The 14,547-nt window shown below is 35.8% G+C and overlaps 1 protein-coding gene across 1 annotated transcript; it reads left to right on the top strand.

Annotated features, from left to right (window-relative positions):
- The first annotated feature begins 7,864 nt into the window (after positions 1–7,864).
- Positions 7,865–11,870, top strand: LOC137716905 (amino acid permease 8-like). Its single transcript, XM_068456257.1, has 7 exons — positions 7,865–8,004; positions 9,226–9,459; positions 9,719–9,812; positions 9,919–10,136; positions 10,356–10,483; positions 10,609–10,836; positions 11,360–11,870. Exons 1-7 carry the CDS (start codon positions 7,881–7,883, stop codon positions 11,780–11,782), a joined length of 1,449 nt encoding a protein of 482 aa, XP_068312358.1. The 5' UTR covers positions 7,865–7,880; the 3' UTR covers positions 11,783–11,870.
- The last annotated feature ends 2,677 nt before the right edge of the window (positions 11,871–14,547 follow it).

The raw sequence follows: 14,547 nt of genomic DNA, 5'->3' as shown, positions 1-14,547 counted from the left end.
GACGATATGTGTATAGTAGAATAAATAAAACAAGACACAAAATTTACGAGGTTCCTCTACAGTCAGTGTGACTGGAGTACGTCCTTGGGCAGCAGTGATGCTTTCATTATAATTTGGAATAATAGGAGTACAAAGATAACTCTATGTATTCTCTCCTCTCCTCTTCCTCTTTTTCTCTTCCCTCATCTCTTTCTCTCTGTGCTCTGTATCCATTGATAGTAGTCGGAGTGCTATATTTATAGAGCAACTCCGTATTATTACATTTTGAATAATTACACCACACCTTTGACAAATGATCTCCACATATCAATATTCTGCCAAGGTTTTCAATACTGTGGCAATGTTTTCAATGCTATGGCAAGGTCTTCAATACTGTGGGCATTCATTACCCACTATTATTTTCAACAATTCATGAGTTTTGATGAAGTTATAATCTACTCTAACAAAATGGAGATTAAGTCTCAATAAATCAAATGATCATAGGCTTTGCTTATTGCACTTGTTGATTATGATTTATTAGGTACTTGCTTATTAGTATTTATCTTCAATGACTAAATAAAACAAATCGAATGCATACTTTATTATTTTTTCAGATGACTCACAAAGTCACAATGATTTGGCGAAATGACAAATGATATTAAGCCCGGTACAAAACAATGCCTGCAGCTGCTTCCATATCTAGCAGCAGACAGTACATTAAAAACCAGTTAAAAAAAAAAAACAAGGCTGAGAGATATGCGGATTGTAATGGCCTAACCCTAATGAGATTTGGAAATGGAATCGATCTACACAAGTTCAATTTAGTTGAAGGGTAGCCAGAGGGAAATTGTCAGATCAATTGAAGAAAGCTGAGGTTTCACCATAAAATCAATTGACAATACGAGAAGTAGCCCAATTTACTTATAAGCTCTTGTATGGTTCTTCCTCTCATCAATGTAGTATCGATTCTCAACCTCCAACGACCACAATGTAGGTTTGAATCAATGTCAAGGTCTTTCATCTTTAGTATTGGAATCAAATCATTGTTAGCAACAAAGATTCAAATAAAAGTAGCCCCAAGAGTCAAAAGTTGTAAAATATATCGGTGTCCAAACAAAAGTAATTAAGCACTAATATGTGCCAGAAGTAAGCATTCCAAAATACCAACTTTACAATATTACTAGTAGAAGCCGTCAATGGAAAACTAGAAGATGATGGCGAAGAAAATTTGTTTCTTTGTATTTATCTTGTATGTATTCTAGGTTACTGCGTTTTGATTTGTTTCCTAGTCTTTTTTTATTATTTATTTTTAATAAATTCCTTCAAAGTTGGAGAAGAGTATAATGAATTATGTGAGATTTTAACTTAAGGAGAACTCTGAAATTTAACCCCGAAACTTTATTTTTAAAACTCAATATTTACGGTGTTTTCGGTTAGAATATTATTATGGCGTGTTCTCCGTTAAAGTTCACTGGATTGCTTTGCTAAGACTACTAATTCCATGTTTGATGCGAGTTGGACTAAACTTAAATGAGACTAAGTTGGACTCGTTCCGATCAAGTGCTTTGCTAGGTCGTCCTAGTGAGACCCCCACTCCACACCCCCCCCCCCCCCCCCCCACAACAAAAAAAAAGCATGGGATTCCTAATCCCGTCTCCAACATCGTTTGCACGCCTTTGTCATTTGCAACTCTGACTCCCTTATCCATGCCCAAATCTCAAACCTACTGCCTAGAAAATTAGTGAAGGTGCTGGGTGGAGAGCTCTGATAAATCCTCTGCGCGAATCTCTGCATAAGAAAAAGAGGGGGAGTGTGGAAGAGGAAAAATGGGAGAGGGGAGGGAGAGAGTGGGCAAAGGAAAATAGGGAGAGGTATACAGAGATGAAGAGAATTCTAGAAAAATGGTGAAACAGGATAAAAAGAGGTAGAGGAGAAGGAGAGACTGGCGGAGTAAAAGAGAAATGGGTTAAGATGATTTTAGAAATAAATAAATAAAAAGATACTGGCTATTAGATAGAGAGATGATTCTAGAAAAAAGAAAAAGATAAAGATAAATTAATAATAAACTATTAATAAATGTAGATTAAATAATATAATATTTGAGTCTTTTAGTTATCCTGCTTCTTAGTCCGATACTGCACCAAACATTTCACTAAGTTAGTCCAACTTAGTCTAGTCTAAGGTAGTCCAGTTTAATCCCTGAAGCTAGTTCAGTCCAAGATAGTTCTGTGTAACAAACGCATCCTTATAGTCTTATAAAAAAAGGGAGTCACTTTATGATAGAATTAGAGTATCCAACCCAAAACGTTGGTGATGAATGGAGAGGCTCAAAATTTTCTCGTTTTAAATAGGTTTCTTGGTGCTTTGAGGTTTCGATCCCATTGTTTAAGGCATTTCGTGGCTGCTGTTAAAATTTCATGTAACATGAAACCAACCATAACATTGGATTTGTAAAGTCAAGCCAGAAGTTCAACTAAAACATTCAAAGAACACTAAAAATTACAAAACAATATGTACAAAAGAACAACATGAAAAAGTTTAGATTTCTTGCAAGTCAAGATTGGATTTGATTTTGACCTAAAACTAATAAAACATAAGACACTATTATTGTCTTAATTAAGAAACTTTATCTGGAATCTCTCAAAGTAAATTTAAGTGAGACTTTCCGACATCGTAATATTGAATATGAACAGCAAGAAAGCTTATTTACCTACGGGGAAATTATTACAGTACGTATCACTGTATTTGTATAATATCATTGCCGTCCCCGACTCTCCGATGCCAATGTATCACCTTCTGTTCGAAATTTCATATATCTTGAGGGTGACAGTAGAGTGGGTTAATCTGGCCCCTTTTTCTTCTTTTGGGTCTTGCATGCATTACCAAACGCCTGCCACTGAGGTGGACTATTTGCTATAAGTATGAATGCAGTGCACAGATCATTTAGGCAAAGTTAATCGTCAGTTAAGGTTGGATGTAGATATTACTTGTTCAAACAAAATTGTGGCCCTAGAAAAATGCAGATCCGAAAGTTAAATACCGCAACTAAGTAATGCGTAATTTCGTTCGATTTCTTGTAACCATGCATATATTTAATAGCGGAGTCAGAATCTTATGACAATGAGGGTGTGACAAAGAAGAAGTCCTCAAATATTGATTGTTCACATATATATACTTTAGGTTATACTCATGTTTGACAAAGATTTTATTTTTATTTTTATTAGTCAAAATGAAATCTAAGATTGGTATAACTCATTAGTTTGATTCCTGACAATGAAAATCGATAGAAGTACTTCCTGAGTTTATCCATCGTAAATCATTTTTGTCATTTCATGAAAAATCTACCAATATTCTTGTTAAATTGTCACGTGCGAATACATGACCACCTTTTAAGGGTATTTTTGTCAAACCAACCGCTCCACTTAATGAGAATATTGATAGATTTTTCACAGAAAATGATCAAAATAATTTACGGTGGATAAATTCAGGAACCACTTCCATCGATTTTCTTTGTCAGAGATCAAAGTGAGGAGTTATGCCAATATTAGGAACCATTTTGACTAAAAGGCCTGATTTTTATCTCAAATTTAAATATTATCTTAGATTTTTCAATATTTTTCTTTCCAATATTTAATGTTAAAAGAAGTCTTAGATTCGAATTCCGAACTTATTGATTGAAGACCAAGTTCTTGGTGCTCTAATTAATACACATTCATAATGGTCTTAGTGTATATGATGTGCAAAAATAGTATCAAATGCACATGACTTGTATTATCTGTGTATTAATATTTTTCTTGGAATCATATGCTAAATTTTAATGGTAACAAAGGCATCTTGTGAGGGTCAGAGATGCTAAATTTTAACAAGGTTCTACAAAACGCTAGGCAGATAGGAGGGATCTAGGCGGGCGCCTAGGCGGATTTAGGTAAATTTCTTATATATTATATAAATTAATTAAATTTACTATGTCAAATGTAAATAATTATTGACTAATATACTATTTCTTATAGAAGAACATACATATGTGAATGTTTTATGTACATATATGATATGCTTGCCTAGGAAGAAAAAAAAACAAATATTATCTAAATAATTTGTAATTTATATAAGATTTACACACACACACACTCTATATATATCCCAAACTTTTATAAATATAAAAAGCCTTTTCATTGTTAAAACTTAAAACCATCAAACCGTCCATCACCCGTCCACCTTGGGTGGATTTCATGATTAAAACCATCATAATCCATGGTTTTCAATTTTAAAATCATCAAACCATCCATGCTCTTTCACATCACCCAAGCTTTTGAGTCCTCAACTTGCACCACCAACACATATTGAAATGTTTAAGTCTCTCTCTCTCTCTCTCTCTCTCTCTCTCTCTCTCTCTCTCTCTCTCTCTCTCTCTCTCTCCGCATTCTCTCTTCCCTCATTTTCATAGAGACGAGCTACAGAAAATTTTCCAGGTCTCTGCTACTACGTACGAGATTGGAAGTTGTAGATCCTTTGCGAAAATTGCAGCAAGTTTGAGATTTGTAGCGAGATTCAAACCATCTAGACTGCCGCCTAGCCTGCCTCAGGCGCCTAGCGAGCGCCTAGACGGCCGCCTATATCCTCCCCGCCTAACTAAACATTTTGGTCTAAATTAGGTCGGAGCTTCGCCGCCCAGCAACTAGGCGCCGCCTAAGCCGATTTTTAGAACACTAAATTTTAATGGTAACAAAGGCATCTTGTTAGGGTCAGATACACCCATTGCCACCTACCTCCTTCCAAGCACCCATTGCCTCCTACCTCCTTCCAGGCACCCATTGCCCCCTACCTCCTTAGTATCATTTATAAATAAAATTTTCACTCTACCAAGAACACGACGCGTTACAGTAAGTGTCACAGTACAATTGGGTAAAATATTTTTTCTAAATTTTTAACTAATTGTATTATAACACTTGATATACCAAATCGTGTTCGAGACACTTTGAAAATTAATTCATCATATATATATATATATATGTATGTATGTGTATCTCCGTAAAGCACAACAAAGTGAAAAAGGAGGTGCACTCAAGAGTGCACATACATATTGGTCTTTCCAACTGACCTTACATGTGTATATGATAAGGCTCAGGGTTACTATAACGCATCCCTCCATCAGGCCTTCAATAAGGGTATGAATTTATAATCCACACCATGCAAAATTCGGTAGTCAATTAATACTTTAGTCAAATTCAAAACATGACAAATTGATGTCACCTCAGGTTTAAAAGATAAGGGACTTTGCAAATCGCCACAAAAGAAGGTACCTAGTGTGTTGCCAAATTCGGTAGTCAATTAATACTTTAGTCAAATTCAAAACATGACAAATTGATGTCACCTCAGGTTTCAAAGATAAGGGACTTTGCAAATCGCCACAAAAGAAGGTACCTAGTGTGTTGCCCCTGGAGATTTTTTTTTTATGTGTCAAGAACACGATATAATACACTGAAAAATCTTTCATTCAGTTGAGTTTGCATTCCTTTTTGCATCCATTAGAGTAGTTCCATCGTGGGCTATTGCCCGGTGGACTAGCTTTGGAACATGCCCAGATAGCTCGAGGGAGATGGTCTAGCATGTGCTGGCAAGGGAGCCCGAGGGAGAAGCTCGGCATAAGTTGCCAGCCCGAGAGCCCGAAGGCAACGTGACAGAAGGCTAACGTCAGGGCGACGTCAGCCACAATATAAAATTAATAAAAATATAAAATATTAATAAAACATGTAAAAAATTAATTGAAAAAAAAGTAAAAAAAAAATTAAAAAAATTAAAAAAAATGTAAAACCCAGGCTTCAAACTCAACGGCTCTCATCGGAATTCGTCGCTGAGGTTGATGATACACCTACAGACAAACGGGAGAGATCCAGTCCCTCCTCCGCCACAGCTGCCGCCACACCCCACACTGCCTTCGCCCCCACGCACTTGCAATTCCCCTCCTTCCATTCGCATGCCCAGATCGTACGATTTGGGATTTGTTTTTGAGAGAGAGAGAGAGAGAGAGAGAGAGAGAGAGAGAGATTTTAACTAAGGAGTTGGCGATCCTTTACCTACTTAACTAAGGAAAAACTGTGAATTTTTGCACGGATCGGTTATTGATGTTGTCAGAGTTTGAGGCCCTGCCTTCAGAGCTCAAGTGAGAGAGAGCTGCTGAGCTTGAAAAAGAAAGAAAATAAAACACACAGCTTTTGGAACGGGGAATTGGCACCATGTGAAAAGAAGAAAAAAATATAATAAAAAAAAGGTTTTGGAATGGGGCATCGGCAACATGTGAAAAGAAAAAATTAAAAAAATAAAAATAATTTTTTTAATAGAAAGTAGTACAACGAGACCGATTAAAAATCCTATCCGAAATTATAAAATAAAATTATTTTGTATTATTTTTAAAAAAATATTAATATTTTATTGTCTATTGCCAGGGTTATTCAGTGTACGGATGGAGATGCAAAAGGCAGTTACTGTTCATTAAGGGCAGTTACTGTTCATTGGATGAATTAAATAGTAAATAGTCCGATGGGGCCTTAATTAGCAACAATGAAACTGCTCTTAAAGTAATTTGAAATATTGTATAAAATTAGGGGTGGTTTGGTATGGGATACCATACCGAAACTAGTATCCCGAATCCCAAACCGAAATTTTTCAGGACGGGAATTTGAAGACCAATCCCAAACCAAATTTTCGGGAATCCCAAATTTCGGGATTTTGGGACAAATCGGGAATCCCAAATTGAAATATGAAATTATGAATTGTTCTTCAAATATATAATTCAAGAACACATTCATGAACTAGGAATTTCATTTCATTCACACTACCATTTAATTGAACACTGGCATGCTTGACTCTTTTTATCATAGTCAAAATTCAAATTAATTAAACTCTTTTTGCAATCTGTTGAGAGACAAAAGAATCAAGCCTTCTGAAATCATCAGCCATGGCAACAGCAATAATAAAATCCACATGAATATCAAACAGAACATGAAAAATATGCAAGGTGTAGGGCATTCTAGGTTGCTGAGCATGAATTAGAAACTACTAGCATCAATTATAAAAGAATAATATATATATGTATAAATATATATATATAATAATTAATATTATATATTTTCGGTTTGGTATGGGATTCCCGAAATATCGAGAAGCCAATCCCGAATCCCATACCGAAATTTTGGGATTGGTTCGGGATAGCATCCCCAAAATTTCGGGAATTTCGGTTTGGGAAATTTTTGGTTTGGGATCGGGATTTTTTCGGTTCGGTTCGGGATTTTCGGGAATATTTTCCACCCCTATATAAAATAACACATGCACGATAAGAAAGTATTAATGCATCCACCATTTTTGAGAGTGGAAGTTTGTAGTCTTGTAGATATCTATATATCCAGATACTTTAAGAAAAGAGATTATATTCTCTTTTTTTTTTCAAAAGGAAATTAGTTGGGGGTTCAAACAACATTGAACTTTAACAATCTAAATTATTTATTTTCAAGATACATCTCATAAATCATTTTAGCAAAATATTAACCAAATCGGAAATATTTGAGGTATCTTAGTGAGTTCAAAGAAATTGACGAACACTATAGTCTAAGAAACATTGAAATTTTATCGTGACAAATTGAATGAGCAAATGATTTTTAATTGAACTGAATTTTTGTAAGGATGATGTATGAATCGAGATTTACAACATAAACAGTTCAGATTGTTAAAGTTTGATGTGAAGTGAGTCCCATAACTAATTCCTTCTTTCTTTCTTTTTTCAAAAATGAGAGTCCCTCCCCATAAAGGGCCCATCTATATATCTATATACATATCTATGTATCTATACTCATCTCCCAAAGACTCTGCAGAGTTTTATCTGAAAGGAAGAGCTTCCTTAGGCAGACATGGCGAGTACTACTAGCGTGATTGATCATGAATTTCAGAATGAATTATGTGAAATTGGTTTCAATCCTCTCCAAAATGGAGAAAAAGCAGATGTAGACGATGACGGAAAATCGAAAAGAACTGGTATGTTCTTTTTAGTTTCTCTCTGCCATGTTTTTAACCTCTTTTTCGCTATATACAGGCTTACTTTCATCTTGTTTTCAATATATCTCCTGTAATAAAATTGATCTCTTTTCTCCTTTAATAAATTTATCTACCTTCTTTTTCTTTTCCTTCCAATATTTGGGCTGAGGAAGACTGGGTGGAAACTGGCAATTACATAAGAATTACCTAGAAGCAGCAGTTCAGAAATAAAAAAAATAAAAAATTTTGATGTCTAGATTATTGCATCGTTTTGCTGATAAAAAAATAGCATATATTCCTGGTTTCTTTAGGAGAAAATTGCATTTATTTTAAATATTACACGAAGTATTAATTTAGAGTGGTGCTATTTACACACATTTTTTTACTTTCTATACGTTCTTCTTAATTTGTGACCGTCGGATAGAATGAATTGAAGAAAATGAAAAGATAAAAATTAACAATGTATATGAAAGGTAAAAATGAGTGTCAGATATACGTAATTGTGTATGCAAAAAAAATATTTCAAGTATGCCTTGAATAATTTTCTTAGAAAAAAGGTGGTAAAAAAACCTTCAATAGAGTCATAGAGTCTTTTTATTTGGGTCAACTGAAATACAGCCATTTATGCATGTAACAAACTTTCTTTGGAAACTACTATTAATAATTTGGAAATTAATTAATGTAGTCAGATTCTGGTTTTGTTTGGGCTTTTTGTTTGAATTTAACAATTTGAAAATATTTCCGCATATATATGCAAAAAAAAACAATTTGAAAATCAAAATTAGACGGCTCATTTTTAGAGTAGGATTGAAATCTTCTCTGAATCTCCTTTGTGCTGACACTCGAATCAATTAATAATGGCTGTTCATCAATTAATACTGGTTGTTCATCAACTAGGAAAAATTTTCCTTGTGATCGGAACACAAAAAGTGTACACCACGTGTTTTTATACAAGTTGTGGGAAATTGTATTTTTTAAGTTATTAACTTTTTAACATACATATCTCACCATTTGTATAATGACACGTGGTGTACCACCTCGTGTTCCCGTCACATTAAAAAATCTCTCCATCAACTAATACAGGCTGTTAATACAAGATAGTGCGACTTAAATTAGATTTTAATTTTTTAACATTTTTTTTCACATGCAAGTGCAACGAGGCGCTCGACCTCTTCCTTCGTCAAAAGATATTAATCTTCTTTTTATGTGGCATATATGCAGGGACAGTGTGGAGTGCGTGTGCACACATAATCACAGCATCAGTTGGTGCTGGAGTGCTCTCTTTGGCATGGGCAATGGCTCAACTTGGCTGGCTTGGTGGCATTTCCATTCTCTTGTTCTGCACATTTGGTGCACTTTATGCTGCTACTCTCTTAGCAGATTGCTACAGATTCCCAGACCCAGTCACTGGCAAGAGAAATTACTCTTACATGGAGGCTGTCAAAGCCTATTTAGGTAAAATACTCATACGATTTAATTGGAAACTCTCATGCAAATTTATGTTTGGAAAATGCTCTAGTCCACCGCCACTGCTATTCAAAGTGAATGAAATACCGTTATTGCATCAGACAGAAATGGATACGTGGGTTGCTTACGTGGTATTACATTCACTTTGAATAGTACGTAGAGTAGTAAATTAGAGCATTTTCCGTTATTTTTCATGGTCAAATTTTTGTTACTACTATATTTGTCTTTAATTTCTTCAACCTATTAGGCGGAACAATTTACAAGTTCTGTGGATTGATGATATATTTAAATCTTGCTACCATTGGAGTTGGCTTTACGATAACTACGGCAAAGAGCATGATGTAAGTTTTTTTCTTATTTGTTCTTTATTTGCAGATGAAAAATTAAGAAATTAATATCACTAGACTAATAACTAATTCGAATTTTTATGTGAATTTGAGTAATCAGAGCCATACAGAAATCGAATTGCCATCGCAAACATGGTAGTGATGACCCATGCAAGTTCTCCAACATTCCACATGTGATTGCATTTGGAATTGTAGAAATTCTCTTATCACAACTCCCAAATTTTCACAAGCTCTCTTGGCTCTCAAAGCTTGCAGCAATTATGTCTTTTGGGTATGCCTTTATCGGAATTGGACTTTCCATGTCAAAAATCATAGCAGGTAAGTTCTCTCCGTCCAAAAAACTATTGACAAAGTTTTACGTATGTGGCACTACATACTCACACAAAAAGTGGGCTCCATTGCAGGCATGTTGGTTTCGCCTAAGCCTATCATTTGTGTCAGTAGTGCCACATATTGACATGACGTCCGTATATAAGAACTTCTTCAAACTAGGATAATAGTACAATCTAGAAATAATTTAAAATTTTGATTGGGCAGGGCATGGAGGAAAAACTTCTCTTGCAGGAGCGGACCTGCCTTTATCTGAAAAAATTTGGAGGATGTTTGCAGCAGCTGGAGATATTGCCTTTGCTTGCTCATATGCTCTAGTGCTTTTGGATATCCAAGTGAGACATCCCAATTGCCAAGTCAATTAATTAGTTCTTTCTTTTCTCACTTATAAAAAATATACTGACGCTTTTTCTATTTAGGTTTAGTTTTATACATTATATTGCATTTTATTAATTTTCAGGACACTCTAAAGACATCGCCACCAGAAAACAAAGTGATGAAGAAGGCTGTGTCAGTAGCGGGTTTGGTTATGTTAATATTGTTCATGATGTGTGGTACGTTGGGATATGCTGCATTTGGAGATAAAACCCCAGAAAACCTACTAGCTGGTTTTGGAGATGATGTAGCCTTCTGGCTTGTTGATATGGCTAATGTTTTCATTGTGGTGCACATAGTTGGTGCATATCAGGTACATATATTATATATATACCTTTTCCCTAAATTTATGCTTCTCAAGTGTGCTCAAACATGAAGACAACAATATCACGTCAGAAGATTTTATTTTGCTAGATAGTTTGACACGTTACGTTTTTTATAACTGACAATCTAAACTCACTACAAGAATACATTCCAATAGTTTAGTAGCATAAAATGAGGTGAGTAAAAGCACTATGAGTGCCTAATAATAACATGCATGACTATCAGTGAGTAAAAGCTTTAGCCACCCTATCATTTGTGCCACTTATGTTAGTGACTGTTGATGATGTTTTCTTAGTGATTATTGATATAAATCTTGTTTAAATATGTCAAATTAACAATATAATAACATAATATTTCATATTATAAATATTATAAATATAATATGTTATTCCTCATGAGCTAAGTGAAATATTATATATCTAAATATGTTGTTCGAATTGACATTTTTAATAATATAACAAGTTAGACTGTTAATGTATAAACTTAAGGTCGGTGTTATTCTATTTGAGCAGGTACTTTGCCAACCGGTGTTTCGTGTTATTGAACTATTGGCTAGAAGGAGGTGGCCGAAGTCCAAGTTCGTAAACAGGGAGATCCCAATCAGACTAGGGAAGGTAAAGTTTAACATCAACATGTTTAGGATGTCATGGAGGACAGCCTATGGGGTGTTGGTCTCGTTTCTTTCCATAGCTCTGCCATTCTTCTCCGACATGCTTGGCCTTCTTGGAGCCCTGGCCTACTGGCCACTCATAGTGTACCTTCCGGTGAAGATGCACATTGTGCAGAACAAGATTGGGAAATGTACAATTAGATGGTTTGGGCTCCAATTGTTTAACTTTTTGTGCTTGCTTCTTTCTTTGGCCGCAGCATCTGGTGCCATTCATGGTCTGTATAAGGGTCTCAAAGCCTACAAGGTCTTCCAATTTAAAGAGTGAAGTGTGTAAAGCAACTGATTATGTTGCAGAAATGTAATAATGCAGAAATGACCATGAAGATTTTAGAGAGATAAGGAAAGAAATGTAGAGAGAAAGAGAAATGTATTGTTATAATATTTTCTATCTTGTTGAATTACATTCATTACATTTGTTATATATTCACACCACAAGCTTGTTCACTAAGACTCCTTATAACTACCTTAACCTCCTTATAACAAACCTACTAATCCATTGACACATGGCACACTATCTAACCATTCATTATATACTGTTAACATCCTCCCTCAAGCTCAGGAGGAGGATCACGAAGGTTGAGATTGCAACAATGAGCACGAAACAATGGTGCAGAAAGCCCCTTTGTCAGGATATCAACAAATTGCTCAGTAGAAGAAACAAACTGCATATGAAGTAATTGTTTAGCAACCCTTTCCCGAACAAAATGTATGTCAATCTCAATATGTTTGGTTCTTTGATGCATCACTGGATTGCAGGTAAGAGCAATTGCGGACAAATTATCACAAAACATTGTTGAAGGAGTTAATATGTCAATCTGCAGAAATGCAAGAATCTGTTTTATCCAATCGATCTCAGTAGCTGTTGTAGCAATGGCTCTATATTCTACTTCCGTTGATGAGCGAGATACTGTATTTTGCTTCTTGGATGATCACGATATTGGATTATTCCCTAAGAAAGCAACAAATCCAGTTGTGGATCTTCTGTTATTGTGATCCCCTACCCAGTCAGCATCACTAAATGTATTCAACTCCAACTCACCTTTGACATATTGAATACCATAATGTTGAGTCCCTTTAAGATATCGTAATATCCGTTTGACAGCCAAGTAATGGGACTCCATAGGACAATGCATGAACTGACAGACCTGATGCACAGAAAATGCAATGTCGGGTCTTGTGAAGGTGAAATATTGTAATGCTCCCACGATGCTTCTGTACAACACAGGATTATCAAATGGTGTTCCATCATCCTTAAGAAGCTGATGATGAGGCAAGCAAGGAGTGGCACAAGGCTTTGACTGATGCGTTTCTGTCCTTGTCAACAGATCATTAACATACTTATGCTGGGAAAGAAATAACCCTTCTGCAGTTTGTGTAATTTGAATTCCAAGAAAATAGTGGAGTGATCCCAGATCCTTTATATCAAATTCTGTTGCCAATGCAGCAATGACTTCTGGAATGACAGTGGTTGCACTCCCTGTGATGATTATATCATCCACATAAAGAAGGAGGATGACAACCCCAGATTCAGTGTGTTTGACAAACAAGGAAGTATCTGCATAAGTCGTTTGAAACCCCAGAGAAGGCAGAAAATTAGTAAACCTCTCATTCCATGCCTTTGGGGCTTGTTTGAGACTATATAGAGACTTGTGAAGTTTGCATGCTGATGATGAATAGATAGAATCCACAAAACCAGGAGGTTGTGCCATGTAAACCTCTTCTTGCAAGATTCCATGCAAAAATGCATTTTTGACATCAAGCTGTCTTAAATCCCAACCAAACTGTGCAGCTAAAGCAAGAACAAGTCTCACTGTAGTAGGCTTAACTACAGGGCTGAATGTTTCACCATAATCTATCTCTGCCTCTTGATTGAACCCCTTAGCCACAAGCCTAGCCTTGTATCTTGAAATAGTTCCATTGGCATGCCTCTTTATCTTAAAAACCCACTTACACCCCACAAGATTTCTATTTGATGGTAAGGGAACCAAGGACCAAGTGTGCTGAGAATGTAAGGCTTGGATTTCCTCTTCCATAGCTTTAAACCATACTGGAGATTTCAGAGCAGATTTGTAAGAAACTGGTTCAATTTGAGATAAATCCACTTCTGTATTCTCGGAGGCCATGGCAAAGAATGCTTTCTTCTTGACAATGCCACTTTTGGATCGTGTTTGCATAGGGTGTAAGTTTAATGGAGGAATAGGAAGAATTACTTGTAAAGTTTCTGGTTGAAACTCAGGAACCACAGGGATGGCAGAGGAAATACACTGGGGTGAAGTGCCAGTAATGGGTTGTCTTGTGTCTTCTGTTGATGGTGACTGAGATGGATCCAGTGTATTGGGAAACTGGAGAAATCTGGCATTGGCAGAATTAGGGGTAACACTAGGACTAGACACAAAAAAGGTTGATGGTGCTCCAACAATTGTATTGGTATTAGTAACAGACACTGAACTCACAGGATTTTGAGAACTAGACCTCTGTGAATGGATATATGACTTTGAGACAAAAGAGGAATATGGGAAATCACACTCATCAAATATCACATGCCTTGAGATGTAAGATCGCTTTGAGCTAACATCAAAACAAATATAGCCCTTGTACTTAGATGCATATCCCAGAAAATGCATATGTTGGTTTTAGGTTGAAGTTTGTTACTAGTATAAGGCTTTAAGAATGGGAAACATGCACAACCAAAAATCTTCAGGTGTTGAACATTTGGAACAGATTGAAAAAGAACCTCAAATGGGGATTGGTTATTTATAGTTGAGGAAGACATCATGTTGATAAGGTAGACTGCAGTTTGACAAGCAAATGACCAGAAAAATGCAGGTAGGGATGCAGTCTGTAGCAATGTGATTGAGGTTTCAACAATATGTCTATGTTTTCTTTCTGCCAGTCCATTTTGCTCTGGAGTATAAGGACATGAAATTTGATGAGTGATTCCCTTGTCTATAAAAAAAGATTGAAAAACAATACTTGTATACTCCCCACCCCCATCACTCTGTAAGGTTTTAATACTGACTGCAAAGTGAT

This window comes from Pyrus communis, chromosome 15, assembly GCF_963583255.1.
Source record: "Pyrus communis chromosome 15, drPyrComm1.1, whole genome shotgun sequence".
NCBI classification, from domain to species: Eukaryota; Viridiplantae; Streptophyta; class Magnoliopsida; order Rosales; family Rosaceae; genus Pyrus; species Pyrus communis.
This window is presented reverse-complemented; position numbering and strand designations above follow the sequence as displayed.